The following is a 17262-nucleotide window of genomic DNA, read 5'->3' as shown; positions in this document are numbered from 1 at the left end:
GGGTAGACTTTGACTTCTTCTTTCTTTATTTCATGCTTCTTACCCAAGACTTTCTTAAAATCTGGGGATTAAAACACAAAGTTCCATAGTATTGGTAACAGTTACATTGATGAATCATAGAACATACTATTAGAATAAACTCCAATAATTAGAAAGTAGGGCAGGTTAACTACCTTGATGGTTCTTAAATGTGACGACAGCAGACTGTTCAACTTCATTCAGTTGAACATCTTCCACGTCTCCCCCTTTATCTTCAAAGTAAAGGCACAGCATGTCTTCACTGCAGTCCAAAACTCCTTCAACCACAATCTTCTTTGTGGTCTCAAGGGGTCGGACTGATAAGTTCTTCTTTGTAAACATCCGGATTTGAGGGCATCTTTCTATAAACTCGATGTTATCTATCATAAATTTTTAATTAAAACATGAAATTTCCAGCTGTTCATTTTACACTCATAAACTAAGTGGTTACCTTTTCCACTCTGGAAAGTGACAACAGCAGATGAGATGTCGGGGATCAGTTCCAGGTTGTAGTCCTCGGAGGCAGCCGGAGAGCTTAGGTCTCTCAAAATGGACTCCACCAGCATTTCCAGGAACTCTGAGGTCACAGACTCTGGAATATTTCCTAAAACAGCCAACTTGGAGCACTGCTCCTCATCATCTGAATCACCATCTTTGCCTTTTGCCCCTGTCTGACCTTCATCCACAGGGTTGGGTTCTTGAATTGGTGATTGTTTGTCTGTCCCTGCATGGTCTGCTGTCATTGAAATATAAAAGATGAAAGACCCTTTTTCATGGAGTCATTTGTGAACTCTATTCCTGAATTCAACACATTAGATCAGCGGTGATAACTCCAGGCCTTGAGGGCCGGTGTGTTGTAACTTTTAGATGTGTCTCTACTTCAACACACCTGAGTCAAATAATGAGGTCATTGGCAGGACTCTGGAGAATTTGACTGACTTATGAGGTGATTCAGCTATTTGATTGAAGTGTGCTAGACCAGAGAAACATCAGGACACTGGGACTGCACACCCATGTGTTAGACAATGTTTTCTTTCAGCTAAAAGAAAACATATTTAGGTGTTTTAGCTTTTAGAGGCAGTTAGTCAGTGCAATGTACATCACTGCTCACACAGCAATAATTATTTGCTGTGATCCAAATCAGAGTGAGCATTTGGCCTGGGTCTGTAAATGGACCTTGGCCGGGGTCTTTTTTTCCAATGGCCCACAACCACCGTGTATACAAGGCTTTATGTTTTTACCCAATTTGATAAAATAATTAAACATGCAAATTGAAAAACTGTCAAAATGACCACCATGGCCTTGTTAAGCTGGAGTATCACATTCTTAATGGCAGAAATTCTCTCTCTCTTTTTTCTTTGGTTCTTTTGTCATTGATACACAATTAGGCTTGATATTTGCAACACTGAGGGCAATTATTGTTCATCAAGTCAATGACCGGTGCTGAGGTTTTAATTGGGCTGGATGATATACACTGATCCCTCACTTAACGCAGTTCACCTTTTGTGTTCTCGCTGCTTCGCAGATTTTTTTTGTGCAGTTTTTTTCACAGTGCATTGTGTTCTGTGTCCTGATTGGCTAAAATATACGTAATAAAGATTGGCCATTCAGGAGATGGAAAATGAACCTTTCAATGCCTGCTGAAAAAAACTGTGGCCGGAAGCTCTGCCATAGATACAGCTGTGAATCTCGCAAATCAGCTTGGAGGAGACGCTTCAATGACACGACTCCGGATCACATTAATGCCGTAATTGATGCTCACACACATCTGCTTACCTGAAAACAGATTTTGTTCTTTGGTTTCAATGTAGAGTATTTAATTATGCTGTGTAATAGTTGTAAAAAAATAAAGGTAACTACTTCATGGATTTCACTTATCGTGTTTTTTTTTTCGGAATGCAACCCCCGTGAAAAACGAGGGATCACTGTAGTTGAAAAATGTAACATAAGAGTTTCATATCAGTTGACATAGGTAATTATTGATTACTTTTTGTTTTAGATATCTGAAATACTGCCAATTTCCCTGCCAGCATGCCTAGGTGGGCCCCATGTGGGGGAAAGGAGGGCTGATATATGGGTCCCATATGGGTTTGCCCATGTAGGGCCACAGCCTACATGGGTCCTACATGGGCCCTAAATGGACAAACCCATGTGGGTCCACCACCATATAGGGCCCATGTGGGGCCCATGTGGGCTGTGGCCCTACATGGGCAAACCCATGTGGGGCCATCATGGAACCCGCAGACAAACCCACATGGTCTGTCCTCCTTTTCCCCACATGGGACCCACCTAGGCATGCTGGCAGGGCTGGTGACATGACTCTTCCTGTTTTATACACAGTTTGCTCCTCAAGCTGTTGCAGTCATTTTCTGCCTTCGCTAAAGCATAAAAGCATTGGCTCACTGCACAGCAGAATAATATGAAACCCAAAGTCAAAGCTTATAAAATCGTAAAGAAGTATAGACATACAATTATTGTGTCACACTAGTCTCGTGTTCTTCAATATTAGCAGAATAATATTAGTGCATGATTTGCAAATTTATGGGAAATATTAACAGGTTGCCTTAGCCCAAAGTTATATGTACAACACCACTGGGACTCCATACGAGTCATTAAAATATACCTGGATCGGAAAAGTGACTGTTTAATGATCTGTGAAACTTGACTATGAGGCTATTCAATCTGGTTAGTTCATGGAAGGAAGGGTGGGTGAAACACCTTTTACATTATTAAAAGATGTTAGTAATAAAGACAGTTCTATGTATAATTTTTATTTGCTTGTAGACTTTTCATTAAATCCCAAGAAACACTTTCAGGATAGAGAAGATATAAAAATTATAAACTTAATTCCATCATAATTAATTGGTAATTAATTTCACAACAAAGCACGGATATTTCCTTCATGGATACTTACACTTTTTGTTGCCTTCATCAGATGAATCCCCCTGTTTAAAATAAATTTTACAAATATTTCAGACATTTTTGTTCTGGTCAATAATGATGAATTTTACATTTAGGGACTGAAATGTCAATGGGTTAGACTTCAGCGAGGTAATAAACAGAGAAGCTTATCCGCTTACACACAAAATGAAAGGAAAAAAGCAGAACCTTCTTGGATTCTGATTATTCATATGATTTCCAGTAAACAATAAAAACCCTGCAGGACCAGGTCTTTATTAGGAGCTTAGAGTTTAAACAGGAAGCAAAGAAAGAGTTCAAAGGTCCGCCGGAGGTCAGGTCAGGTCAGCATCATAATATATGAATAGATCAGATGACCAAAGTCATGAAAGTAAACATAAAATGAGTTTAACGATTAACAGGCATAAAAAAATTAAAAAAAAATCACACCTACAAAGAGAAATATGTGACAAACATGATTACAGAAGCTATGAGTTTGGTCTCTGTCACTGGCAGGCCTTTCATGAGATTACAGAAATAAACCTGCCAACAATTATTTCAATAATCATAAGCAAAGCAATACTCCTCCAGTAGCATGCAAATAAGTATCAGAAGGAAGATTAATTTCCACTTTTTATCTCTCACCTGCTTCTGTTTTCCGTCTGAAGGAAGGCGGACTGTCATCTTTAACACTCCTTCATCCAGACTGATCTGGTGCGTCTCTTTGCCCAGGACATTTTTCTGGTCTGAGAGAGAAAACGGGGTAAATCCAGCAGGTTTTTACTCAGGACTGATCAGAAATGTGACAGCCAGGACTCACCCTCCTCTTTGCGGAAGCGCAGCAGCGCAGTTTGGCTCCCGGACTCATAGTCCACCTCACAGTCTCCTCCGTTGGACTTTTTACTCTGAAAATATTTCACCAACTTATTTTTCAGTCTCGGTGTGTTGCTTTCTTCTAACTCCACCAGAACAGGGAAGGCGTATTCCTCCGCCATGGTGCTGGCCTCCAAACATCTGTCTGGTCCGACCTCTTACAAATGCATCTATGACAGTAACCAGGAAAGCCAACGTTGCCTCTGTCTTATAGATTAGCAGTAGGCAGGGCTGTGCAGAGACCTTTGGAAGGCGGGGGCAGAAAGTTAAAAAGTGGCACATAGAGCAAGATTTTAAAACCCCTCACAACATATTGTTCAGAATACCAGGCTGATCACAGACCAGATCCAACTAAAGCCAACTGAGCAGAACAAACTGTCTTGGAAACTCTTCTGACTAAAATATCTTCCAAATGGAATAAATAAAATTTTCACAACACAGCAATGCAAATATTATACTGTTGTCTGTTAGGATGTAAAAAACAAAAACTCTAGTTTACGAACAACATTGACAGTCATTCCAAAACCCACAAACAACCTCAAATACATATTCTAGACTCTCACCATGAGTATAAACCATCTCCTCTGTTCTTCACATCAGAATGTCCTTTTGTGCAATATCAAAAATCAAGCAAATTAGTGTTCACAGATATCGGACCCTTATTATTAAAAAATAAAATAAAATATTGCAGTGTTCTCCGCAAGTTTGTTATTGCCAGAATGACAACTTTGTAATGATCCTATTAACTTTTTCTCCACTTTAGAGGAGTGATTTTAAAGAAACAACCCTAAAACATTAATATATGCCTGGAGCAAAGGTCTCTATAACTTGACAGGATCATTGAATAAGAATTTCTTTCTTGGCTCATAGTTCTGCTTCTCACACCAAATAATATTTTACAAATGGTCATAATTCTCAGCACAAATCAGAAGTTTTTACAGAGTCCTTTGATCTACAACATACTTGTTTAATTAATTCTAATAATATTCACTTAACCATTAATTCTACCTTCACTGTGAACTTCTGGGCTCATGACTCCTTCGTGCTGTATCTTTCCTCTGACTATAAGACAGTAATTGATCATGGCATGATAAAATTATTTAAATTACTCAACATTATGTTACATGCAACACAATTCATTCACTTTATTGAACAGTGCTTTGTCTTACCCGTTTCATCGTCCTCATTTGACGTTACCAACCGAAAGTTTGTTTTTGTGAAAATGTTGCCAATTTTTAATTTTTAAGCTGCATCTGTTTCCAGAGCTGTCCTACTTTCTCTCTACACTCAACTCTTACCTCTTTCTACTTCAATATTTGAAACACCAGTGACCTAGTGCCTTGATTACAGGCCGACCTCTGACCTCCCATTCATCAGCAAAATTATTGAAAAAGCAGTTTTTAAACAATTAAATAACTTCCTAACAATAATGAATCACTTTGACTCCTTCCAGTCTGGTTTTTGTGCTCACCACAGCACGGAGACGTTGAACACTTTTACAAGGGCAGTCTCATTCACTTATAAAAATTCATTTATAAAAATGGTAAGCTCTTAGTGGAGAACAGTAGTGACTTTATGGTCTATGTTGTTCTAGTCTGACCATGGCTTATACAGTCATGGAGACTGAGACGATGTAGCTTGGGTCCAGGAGCATTTAGTTTCTGACTTGCAGAACAGTAACTGATAAATCAACGACCGTACTACCTTGTGGTCACAGTTATTGCAACATGTACTGCTTCTCAACACAACACACCACAAAGTGAACACGGCCCAGGCCACAGTGGTAGCAGAGTACACAATCAACCCAGTGACATGATTGCACACCGGCCTGATATATATATAAAAAAAGATAAAGCCAACCCTTTTGGCCCAAATGTCCGACTGGCTCACCTGTTTGTGTTCAGAATTTCCCGGTTACCCAATCCGCGCCTGATTACAAGACAGACTTAAATAATTAAAATTAGACTATTCCCTCAAGATGAAGACACTGATGTCAAATGTTTCCATCCATGCCAACAAATCCAATAAGAACCGTTATAACAACATAATATGCAATCATTGTGACTTTCAATAAGAGAGAAATAAATTGAATGTAAATGCATTGTTGCTGTAATGTTTTTTTATATCCAGTTTGTTCTATTCTGGTGCACGTACTTACTCAAAGTTACCATGTCATAATGTGTTGTTGCACATGACCCAAATGTTTGGCTGCAACAATCAGCAACACAAAAGATGAAAGAAGAGGAGTTTATTGAAGAATAAAGTCCAAATGCCACTAAAGGAGACAGATAAGCGCATTTCTTTCACTTTCTGACAGTAAAACTGTTAGAGATTTTTTGGTATTATCATTTTGTTATTACTTTAGTTCATATTCAGTCTAATGTTCAGTTTAATGTGTTCTCTTCCTTCTGTGTGTATAAACTCACCTGGAGGCCCCATCTGCCTGTTTGTCTTCATGTGAAACAGTTAACTGTGTGTTTCCCAGACCTTAAATTACGTTTCCACAGGTGCCTTCTTATCAACCGGAATACTCCCTCTCTTAGAAACTGCCTGTGCAGTAATAATTTGTCTCTGCTGTCTTCTTTACCTAACCTCCCTGTTTCTGCTTGATAATAAAAGACAAGCTGTAACCAAAGGTCTTCAGACGCTCAATGAACGGCTTGGAGGAGCAGTTTGCCGAGTCTTCTCCTTTTGCAAAAGCTTGGTCAAAAAATTCATATACGTTGTCTGTGGTTCTTTTAATGAAGGTTTGAGAAAAACACCTATCAAAAACATACTCTCTTTTATGCCAGCAAGGATTAACAAAATCATTTCTGTCTACAAAATGGCAGAATACTGAGAGAAGAGGTATTCAAGAATGCTTTATTACTTCAAGTATAGAAGAAAAGTGAACAGTGAAATCACCTGGTTGTTCATTACATATTCTTGACTTTTACTGGAACAGTCATTAAGGTTTACTTTCGTTTTTAAATGTAGAAATGATTGTTCATCTTAAACTTCTACAATTGGTTTATAGAACAGGAGTCAGACAGTGTATACAGTACATAGGAAATGGAAATAACATGTTTTGGAAACTCTTGACTTGTAGGATCCGATTTTAAAATTTCTATGAAACACTAAGGCATCACTTTAAGGCACTAAATGGGCCATAACACACAAACTACTAATTAAGTGAACTTAAGGCAAGTTAGAAGAAGTATTTCAGGAARAAAATTAGGTAGATGTTRCATTTRTRTTTAACATTTACTRGRTGTTGCTACTTGAAGGTGATCAGATACTCAGGATAGGCCTGGATGTCATGAAACACTATAAACATGCTGGGGTTGGTCATATCGTTCACTACACTGTCATACATGTGAACACCGGAGCCTTTGGATGGTGGAGCAATCATGTCTTTCTGTCCCAGGGTGTAGTCTCCTGTCAGCACTCTGCACAGGTACATGAACTTCTCTCCCTTCGCATTGGGCTTAGAGTAGGTGTCTTGTGCAGAATAATCAGCTTTCACAGCAAAATAGGAACCTTTGCCATAACAGGTAGCTGAAAATAGATCAGTCAGTGTGTAAATATGTTACATAGATGCAGAGTTTCTCCATATTACATAAACAATACGCCAAAAGCTAACACAGTATTTAATTATGCTGCAAATGAATAAGTACAGTACTGCTTAAAGGTCTTAAGTCAGTCCCCATTTACTTAAGTTTTGCCTTAAAGAACAATTCAGTTTCATTTACATCTCTGGGTAATAGCACTAAAATATTTCAATTAAAACTATATCAGATTTCAAAAACTAGAATTAAAACTACAGAGAGATTTTTGGTTAAAAGTTACTGATTCAAAAGTTACTGATTCAGCAGACAGATCTCTTAAAGACAAAGAAATCACTAAAAATCTCACCATTTTTTCCTGCATAGCTTCTGTTGAAGCCACGTTCATTGATGATGGGGACAGTGTCTTCACTGGTGCCGTGGAAGAGACGTTTCTCATTGTTCTGATGATTATTTCTCTGCTCCATTTCATGTTTTTTAATCTGAAGACTCTTCCACAGTGCAGGGTTCTGAATTCTTTCAATCTAAGAGCAGAGATAGTGCTTTATACAACTTCTTTGTGATCGGACCTGTCCTAGTTTTCGTGCTTTGCATGTCTCTCCATTTAAGGCAGATGGCTGCTCTGGGGAGGATGCCTGACATGGCAGAAACTATCCCAACTTGTTAAGAACTTGGTATTAGTACTTGGAATCGTCAAGTACTTGAACTGGAGTACTTGTAGTTGTACTCAGTCATGAAAAAACTGGTATTGGGACGCTCTTGGGAAAATAATCACAGCCACTCTGTTCAATACTTCTCCCCTCACTTCCAATGTCCCTTATGGCATCTCAACGTGATTAGTTGACAGAGTTGCAAAGGGTCAATACATAATCCAGAGGGTCAAACTCATTAAAACACAGGTTCATATTCAGTTATGCAACCAGTTGATGAGCACAAGTAGGCAATTGGTTTACATGGTTGCTGAAAGTTAGATAAAATAGCATAAATAATATTTTTTTAAAATTATGATAAAAACACTGCATTTGATATTACCTTGGTGACGGTTCGATTACATGTGCCTTTGAAGAGATTGATGACTTCTGCATACTCTGAAGAAACATCCAGGATAGGGACGGCATGACATGTTTTTCCAGCCGGCATGGTATCCCAAAACTCAGGAACATCGTCACCTACAAAAAATAAAAATTTTATTGTTGTTTCTTAAGATACTTTTGGAAAAGGAAACATTTTTAGCAATTTGTAGCACACAAATTAAACACCAGTAACAATCAGGTATTACTTTTTTTGTGCTGTGTATTTTTTAAGCAAAAAAAATACACAGCACAAGTTAATACTAGACATATTTAGTGTGTCAGAAAAACATGCGATTCTTTGACTTCTAAAGCTTTTTTGCACTGGAATGACCAGGCTTGGTCAATCTGACCACAGTAGCCCCAGCCCGATTGTCCCTGGTTTTGTCTGCATTGAGCAGAGTACCAGAAAGTAAGCGGGAATCATCATATCAAACAAATTCCTGCTAAAGCTGCCCAGGTCGTCTCCCAGAGACCTGAGAATTACCACCTCAGCTTCACCTTTTTCCTCAGTCAATAATAAAATCTCGTTAACTGACTATTTTCCAACTTTGGTTTTTTAACAGTGACAGGAAAGCCTGGTGGAAGTCATCCATCATTTTGACAGATTACAACTCACACACGACCACTTTGTTGCAGAAGCACAGACATTTTCTACTTTATGCATAGAGTACAAAGGGCGGAAATAGCTAAATCAATCAATAAAAGTATCATCTCTGACCTGGACTCTGAACAAACTGTCTCTTGTATCTGGGAGCTTACAGTGTGTTGAAGAATTATGGAGGTGTTGGAGTCTGTCTGGTGAAGCTGAACTGCTGCTACAGGATTTTCTCCTGCTGCACTTTGTCTAGAGAGTCTTGCCGACTTTTAATCACTTTGATTGGAGAAATGTTTGCCGATTTCAAAACTTCAGCTGAAGTGGCATTTGTCATTATCGTCATTATAAAACTGATGGATAAAAATAAATTATGATATGGATTTCTTTGATGTCAAAATGACAGATATCAAAAAAGTATTTGAAAAAATAGGCCACCACAACAGCAAATGAACCAATGAATGGCCGACTTCAAACCATTCCTGTTTGGCTGGACAGAAAGGAACCACATCTCTCTGGGTTCCAGGGAGTGGGGTGGGAATAGGCTCTAAGTGTTAGTGCAAAATCACCGGACCCGGGTTTGAACCCAGCCCGGCTCTCTAGTGCAAAACCACCTTTTACATACTTGGGGGGCAGAATGTGAAACAACATCCTAGGTGTGGCTCAAATACCTTTCAGTCTGTCAATTCGTCTTATCTGCAGGATGGTTCCATTTCTGTCAGTGGCTGGTCCTTTAGGCATCTGGACTGTATAGTCTGACCCATGGATGGTAACTTTTAGAGTGGGTGCTGCCCTTTCCAACGCATGCTCAAGCTCATAGTTGGTCATCTGATCAAAACTCTGATATTGAAGCCCATGTTGCTGATACTGCCAGTCTGCCACAGTGGCTGCCAGCTCCAATTTCCGTTTCAGCTCCTGCTCTCCTCTCACTTTCTTCAGCATATTAGCTATCTCCTGATTGGCTCGAACCACATCTTTACTGAGACCTTCAATAATCACAGAGACTTGGCCATTAGTGATTTGATTTTTGATGCTCACACCCAACTTCACCTGGATGTCAACAATACGCTGACAGTCTGCAGAGGAGAAGTTCAAGATGTCGTTGTCCGCTATCTCTATGCTGAATTGTTCGTCAGATATCAGGTCGTTTATCTTCTTCTTGGCTGCATCAACTTTGGCCTGTGAGGCACCGCAGATATGGAAGACAGCAGGCTCCACTTTGACAGTCTCAATGACAGTCTCGTTTTCCAGTTTGTTGTCAGCACTTTCTAATCCTAACAGAGCTGTAAAAATAAGGATATTTTGAAATAGAACTTCAGATAAAAACATTCATTATAAAGGCAAAACTAGTTTTCTTCCCATACTTACAGTTTAACCAAGGTTTTAAGTTTAACCAAGGTTTTAAAGTCTTGGACCAGAATCCGCCTCTGTCCTTTGGATCAGTAGCTTCCCTTTCTTGCATGCTGCTGTGGAAATCTTTCAGCATCGGTTGCTGGAAGATGACTATCCTGATTAAAGTCAGGGAACTGGAGGTGTTTTGGCTGAAAACATCAATCACAGCATCCAACATAGATTCTGCCACTTGTTTCGCCTGCACATTGCCTTGACCTGGAGACGGGCAACACACATGGTTGATGGCTCAAATCTGCAAATTCAAAAAGTTCCTTTCCACCTATAAAGGGCTAATTTAACTCTCATCCTTGGGTGTAGCAGGATAAAGATTACCATGTTTATCCAATCCAAATCAATACAGTCAAATAATTTTGATCTAAACAAATGAAAATGATGAATTGCAATGAAATGACAACTCTCTTTATTGGTTGCTTATAACCAGAGTTATCTGGTATCTAAGCACTAAATCTACAATAAGCCAGATCTCAGGCAATATAAAATTAGCTCATTTTGGTGTATGCAACAATGTCTTTGCATTAAGACATTCTGGAATCTGTTAGTAAGTCTCACCTGTACCAAGGGCTGGAAATGAAACAGAAGTGTAGGAGTGCTTCACACACATTTGGAGTGCTTCCTTTACAGAACTGTGGATTTTTCCTTTATCTGACTGAACGACCAGGTGAAGAATCTTTTTGCACTTTAGGTTTCCCGGTACAGTCATTATCATGCCTTGATGGGGCTGGGAACCTGGAGGGGTTTTTCAATCAAAATCTAGTTACAGAACTTGATTAACTATAAACTAAGAATTCCTGTTTTAACAAAACAAAAGTTAATGTTCTTACCAAGATATTGGCATTCTTCTAAAACAGCTACACCAGCTGCATCCAGAATAGCCTTGGATACTCCTGGGATGAAGTGAAAGATTTGAAGGTTTTAACAACCAATGTTTATCTTTATCACATCATTATAATCCGAAACTATATCTCCTGGACTGCTGTTTCTGAACGCCACTGAAAAAATTAATCAAAAACATCAAGCTAGGTACCATGCATCTCTATTGAGGACTAAAACAGCAGATTACACCTCATCCTCACCAACTCCAATCTACATATCTAACATCTGATATGGTGGCACAAACTTTAGTTCTACACCTGTAACTAGACTTAATGGTCTACTGATATACCATCAGTTTACCAGGTTTTAGGAGGACACTCCTCCTCCTAAAACCTGAGGAGGAATTGGGTTGGAGACCTCTGGTGTAACTAGATTTGACGGTATACTGATATTCACCTGCTTTAGAAAATATGTACAGTACCACCTATTTGTGGTTTAGTAAACGCATATTTTTTGTGGAACATAGTTCAATTATTTGGAGAAAAATTGCATTTTCGTATATATTTTTAAAAGTGTTTCTAAAGTATGCGAAAGAAAATGCGGCTTGGGAAGCTGAAATTCCAAGGCACAATGCTACTGCTGGTATTTGTAAAGCAGCCAATACAGAAGAGCCATTTGTTTTCCTTGGTGCTGATTAGGGATGTGCAATATGGCATAAAATTGATATCACAGTATACATTGTGGTAACGATACACATCACAATATTATTTGTATAAATCTTACAATAGACAGAAAAAAAATCGCATACTAATGAGTGGAATATTGTTAGGATTCGGGTTAGTGTGGGTACTCTTTCCTATAGAGGATCTTCGGGACAGAGTTCTGACAGGCTGATGCACCGGCAGCGGATTCCGAGTGATTGACTGGTGGACCTTTAAGAAGCAGTGGAGCCGTCACTCATCGCTCGATGGTCCCACTTGTTGGTCAGAGTCTAACCAGAAATCATGTTGAGGATGTTTTTTTAAATGACTTCAAGTAATATTTTGGTCTTCCCTCAGAAACCGATGAGCTGAAGGAATCAAACCAAGAACCAAGTCTGGACTACAAACGCGTTTCCTGCCAAGACCGAACATCTCCGCCTGCCGCTCTCCTCCCCTCTCCATCACTGATCATCAAGAACGCTCCCGGATCCTAGCCTTTTCCCTCCGTGCTACCACCTTCCGAAAGACAAACCTGAGCTGACCTGCCTACCCATCCTCTGGAGCACAATCAGACTGTACCGTTTGAAATGCATTAAACTTTCACTGAACAGTGTTCTCTGGTGTTGTGTGAACTTGCATGTGGGTCAGGAAACTGAAATCCAACATGACAAATATATGTGTTTGTATGTGTTAAAACTCGTTTAACACTCGTTTTTGTGGATGTTATTTGTATGTAATGTTTGTAACCGTTTTGTTTTATGTTACTGCCTATCATTGCCAGGTCTCCTTTAAAAAATCTCATTTTAAGGGAGACCTGGTAATGATAGGCATCAGCACAATCTCAATGATGGCTACCTGGTTAAATCAAAGTTAAATAAATAAATGAAAAATATATCTCTAGGTAGAAACACAATAACTTTAATGTCATGGATGTCTGTGCCAAATTCTGCTTTTTATTCCCAGTGTTCTGACTGGAGCTTGTAGTCAGCTGCATTTCCTTTTATGGTGGTAAAACAAGTAGCTTATATTTCTTCTCTTCCACATACTCCGTAAATTACATGTTTCTGCTTGTTTAACCCTCCTGTGGTCTTAACTTAAACTGTGTCATTTAAGCACCACAAGTTTTTCATTCTGTGAGTGGGCCTGCGAGGTTGCACTGTGCACTTTTACGAGGGTTTTTTTGTAGTTTTGGAAAGATCATCAGACCATCATCTCACCCCATGGCGCTTCCTTGCTGTCCAACCGTGACATTTGCTGTGTTCCTCCTGAGATTAAACCCAAACCAGGTCCACATAATTTACATTTTTTGAACTTGCCTTTTTAACCCTTGTGTTTACAAATGGGGTCCAACCGACCCCACACCCATATCACTTGTATCATTTGCCTCAGTCCTCGTACGTTTGCCTCAATCCTTGCACAGACAAGGGTTAACAAGCTTTTCCTTTTGTTCCCCGCCATGCTGCTTCCCGCTTGCTCTGTTGATACTACCTGATTACATCATTCATAAGCATTTCCACGGTTAACCAGTAGACTGCAGATCTCTATTGTAGGACAAATTTCTATTCTTTCTAATGTATATCCTGTATATCGCGCATTCCTAGTGCTGATTGACTGTACACCAAAGAGCAGAGAAAAGGAAGATCGTGAAAGTTAGCTTCTGTGGTCGTGCCAAGATGGTTTCTACTGTACGCTGCTGGAGCTGAGAGTCCCATAGGAAGATCACGTGGAAGAAGCCTTTGAGAAAAATGCAGGGCTGGTCAGTGACTGTAAGCAGGCAGGTCAGAGTGCAAGGTGCTTCCCAGTTGAGGTTGGTTGCAGAGGTTTTGGCCAGAGCCTTGAGTAGTCTTGGCATCAAGATAATCCAGGAGGAGAGCCATTAATAGCAACATCTGAAGTGTGGTGGCTTAAGAAAGGGCAACCATGGACTCAATGTAGCGAGTTAGCCATATGGACACAAGATGGGGACTGATCATACCTAGATGGGTCACCTGGAATATTTTGTATGATGTTGAAAGACCTGAAACACCCAATGAGTCCAGGAACATCACTGATGATGTGTCCATTTGCATCAGTTAATGAATTTGCACATGATGTTTGAACTGTTAGGGGATTGTGATTGTTTTTTAGAAGGAACCTTAAGTATTCATGGAACTGACCTATTCGTTGGCGGCTGCATACCAGGGTTCCACTATATCTCTGACAATTAATATTATTGTGGAAGTTTAAAGTTTATGTTTTATTCATTCTAGCCATTCATATTTTGTATGACAGATGTATCACATATAAACTGATTTACCTGACTTGAGAGTGAAACTATCATTTGAAGAGTTGACGATGACATCAGTCGTCTCCTTTGTTATATCTCCAGTTACTACCTGAATCGTCACATTTCCCAGTTTAGTCTCATGCTTTCCTGAACTGGAGACAACTTTTGAGAATTTGCCTGCTGGTAAAACAGACAAAAATAACAATTTAACCTTGAAATTAGTCAACTATTCAAAGCGTATGTAAGTTAAACTACAGGAAAATGCCTACCTGTACTTCTTGAAGAATCTGCAGGTGCAGGAGCTGTCGCTGAAGGACCAGTGGTACTGGGAAACTTCTTCTGAAATTCATCAGTGAATACCTGCAAAATTTGTTTGATAGATACTTCCTTATAATAGTCATTTTTCACGAGAGTTACAAATGAATTACAATAGATATAATGAGGCTTTAGATGCTTGATGTTCTGCTATTAATCTCCCGATTAACTTCAGACAGAGAGGGCAGTATAGTAGAAAGAAGCACCTTAATGTTACTTCAGAGAAATGCTACAATATCCCTCATAAATTTACAAGTAACCATGAGAATGTACATAATCAACTCTAATTAACACACGTAACTTCAATTTCCTAGATCCCGAAGCATAAAAAATATTCTAACACTGAAGAAATACTATAGCTATAGTAGATATTGTAACATTCCTCTTGATCATTTCTGCATTTGATCTTGCTGTTCAGGATGAACTGCTGCTTAGCAAATTGCTATGACATTGATTGTTATTGATTGTTTACCTGAATAGTCTGTTCATCTCCAGGATATAGAATAACTATAATCTTCTTAATATGCTTGGATTGTCTTTGGCTGCTGAACTCCAAGAACTTCTCCAGCATCAAAGTGGCAACAAGATGTTTTGGAAAACCCAAGTTTCCGGTGCCAACAGCTGGGAAAGTTATAGATGACAACCGAGCTTTCTCCGCHAGGTCCAAGCAATCTTTAAAGATCCCATCTAGAGTCTGAAAGACATTTTGTAAACCAGATTATCTAGTAGTTTCATTGATTCAGAATTTTTTTTTAAACATTCTACACTTTGTGAATATGATCTACCTTTTCAGCTGTGCCTTGGCCATTGTTCCAGCTCAGAGCGATTACATGGAAAACTTGTTTGCTCTTCAGCTTGCAGCCGTCTGTAACAACAATCTCACCTGGTGATCCGCTGGTTTTCTGGCTGTGTACCAGCTGTTGAAGTTTGGCTCCAGCTGCACTGAAGATGGCATTTGAAATTGCCCCTTTGTTCAATATAAGATCCTCTGCCACAGTGTTCACAATCACCTCTGTCTGAAAATGTGGCACAACTAAATTAAGATATGTAATTTCATTTTATTTGTATGAAAAGAAAAACCAATAAATTGTAATGGAATTGGTCAAGAAAATATTTCTATCCATATTATCATCTACTTTAGATGATAATATGGATAGTTTTGTAAAACTAGAGAGACAGACTGAGTAGGGTTGTGTGAGGCTCTCATACTTTACTAACAGTGTAAAGAAATCAGTACTTGGAGTTTAGAACAAGAAGAAGAAATTCTGACAGGATCTTAAGCCTAATTATCCATCCATTTTCTTAACACCCTTGTCCCTCAGTGGGGTCAGGAGGGTTGCTGGTGCCTCTCCAGCTAACGTTCCGGGCGAGAGGCGGGGTCACCCTGGACAGGTCGCCAGTCTGTCGCAGGGCAACACAGAGACACACAGGACAAACAACCATGCACACACACACACTAACACCTAGGGACAATTTGGAGAGGCCAATTAACCTGACAGTCATGTTTTTGGACTGTGGGAGGAAACCGGAGTACCCAGAGAAAACCCACCATGCACAGGGAGAACATGGAAACTCCATGCAGAAAGATCGGGGCCGAGAATCGAACCCAGAACCTTCTTGCTGCAAGGCAACAGCTCTACCAACTGCGCCACTGTGCAGCCCTAAGCCTAATTAGAAAACTTAAAAAAACTAAATAGTGGTCACCATCAGGACTAGCCAAGCCTCTCTCTGCCATTAGAATATCTTCCTCTTACTATAAATGACAGGCATAGGAAGGATCTACTCAATTTTAACCCTTTATCTTTTAAATTAAACACTGAAAAACATGCATTCTTACCTTGGCAGCCTCAATATTTCCCTTTTTAAGAACGATGCTCAAGCCCTCTTTGGTCTGCGCTCGGCACAAGCTGGTGTCAGGTGGAATAAGTTTGCGTAATGGAGATTTCGGACTAACTTTAGGGATAGCATTTTGAGACGAAACACTAACTCCATGACTTCCAAACTCCTGCTTCACAGCACTTTCCAGACCAAGAGCAACACTGTCCTCATTGTCCACCAGATGAATCGTTTTCAAGGTGTTGTCATCATACTTCTCATCACAGTATTCCTTCACTGCTCTAGTAATGGTAGCCAGGCACAGATTGAGTGGGAAGCCAAGACTTCTGCTGATGGCAGGAAGAGCCACTGAAACACAGCCACACTTTTCAGCTTGTTCTAAGCTTTCTCTAACAGTTCTTTTCAACTGGGCCTCAGCCTTCTTTGGCTTTGCTTGATCAAAATAGGGTCCTACGGCATGGATCACTTTTTTGCAACGAAGCATTCCTCCAGCAACTGTTACGGCACAGTTTCCAGGTCGGAGATTTCCTTTTACATTAATTATTTGGTCACATTCAGTCTGTAACTGAGGGCCTGCAGCTTTTGAAAGTGCCAAAGCAAGACCTGAGGTGTGTTTCAAGTCCTCAGTAGAAGGATTGACAACAGCATCCACTGAGTAACTGCACATGTCGGCCTTGGAGACCACTATTTCCACTCCATCACTTGTCTGGACTTTGTAAATGGGTTTTTGTACCTGTACTAAGGTAAAGTCGTCTTCTTCATTAGAGATATCTGCCAGCTGAACTAGGCAGTCAGTGTCACTTTTAATTAAGGAAACAAAATACGATTCTTTTTCCTTAAAACACTTCTTGACTTCAGGTTTTGTGACTTTAAATCTATCAAAGCACACAGAAGATAGTAAATCTTTGACTGTGGTCTT

At 39.6% G+C, this 17262-nt stretch overlaps 1 protein-coding gene and 1 pseudogene across 1 annotated transcript in view; both read right to left on the bottom strand.

Annotated features, from left to right (window-relative positions):
• LOC103461839 (poly [ADP-ribose] polymerase 14-like) overlaps window positions 1-3918 on the bottom strand; it is an 18495-nt pseudogene extending 14577 nt beyond the window's left edge.
• Window positions 3919-6637: 2719 nt separating this feature from the next.
• LOC103461816 (poly [ADP-ribose] polymerase 14) overlaps window positions 6638-17262 on the bottom strand; it is a 15901-nt gene continuing 5276 nt past the window's right edge. The window contains exons 7-18 of the mRNA XM_017309417.1: window positions 16345-17259; window positions 15293-15523; window positions 14980-15201; window positions 14462-14552; window positions 14223-14372; window positions 11234-11296; window positions 10962-11138; window positions 10368-10607; window positions 9671-10282; window positions 8367-8503; window positions 7684-7858; window positions 6638-7326 (exon numbers count right to left, since the gene is read on the bottom strand). Of these exons, the coding sequence (XP_017164906.1) occupies window positions 7046-7326; window positions 7684-7858; window positions 8367-8503; window positions 9671-10282; window positions 10368-10607; window positions 10962-11138; window positions 11234-11296; window positions 14223-14372; window positions 14462-14552; window positions 14980-15201; window positions 15293-15523; window positions 16345-17259 (3294 nt within the window). The 3' untranslated portion in view covers window positions 6638-7045. The remainder of the gene's footprint in view (window positions 7327-7683; window positions 7859-8366; window positions 8504-9670; window positions 10283-10367; window positions 10608-10961; window positions 11139-11233; window positions 11297-14222; window positions 14373-14461; window positions 14553-14979; window positions 15202-15292; window positions 15524-16344; window positions 17260-17262) is intronic.

This window comes from Poecilia reticulata, linkage group LG2 (assembly GCF_000633615.1).
Source record: "Poecilia reticulata strain Guanapo linkage group LG2, Guppy_female_1.0+MT, whole genome shotgun sequence".
Taxonomy (NCBI): domain Eukaryota; kingdom Metazoa; phylum Chordata; class Actinopteri; order Cyprinodontiformes; family Poeciliidae; genus Poecilia; species Poecilia reticulata.
The sequence above is the reverse complement of the archived record's forward strand: the minus strand, read 5'-3'. Positions and strand labels throughout refer to the sequence as shown.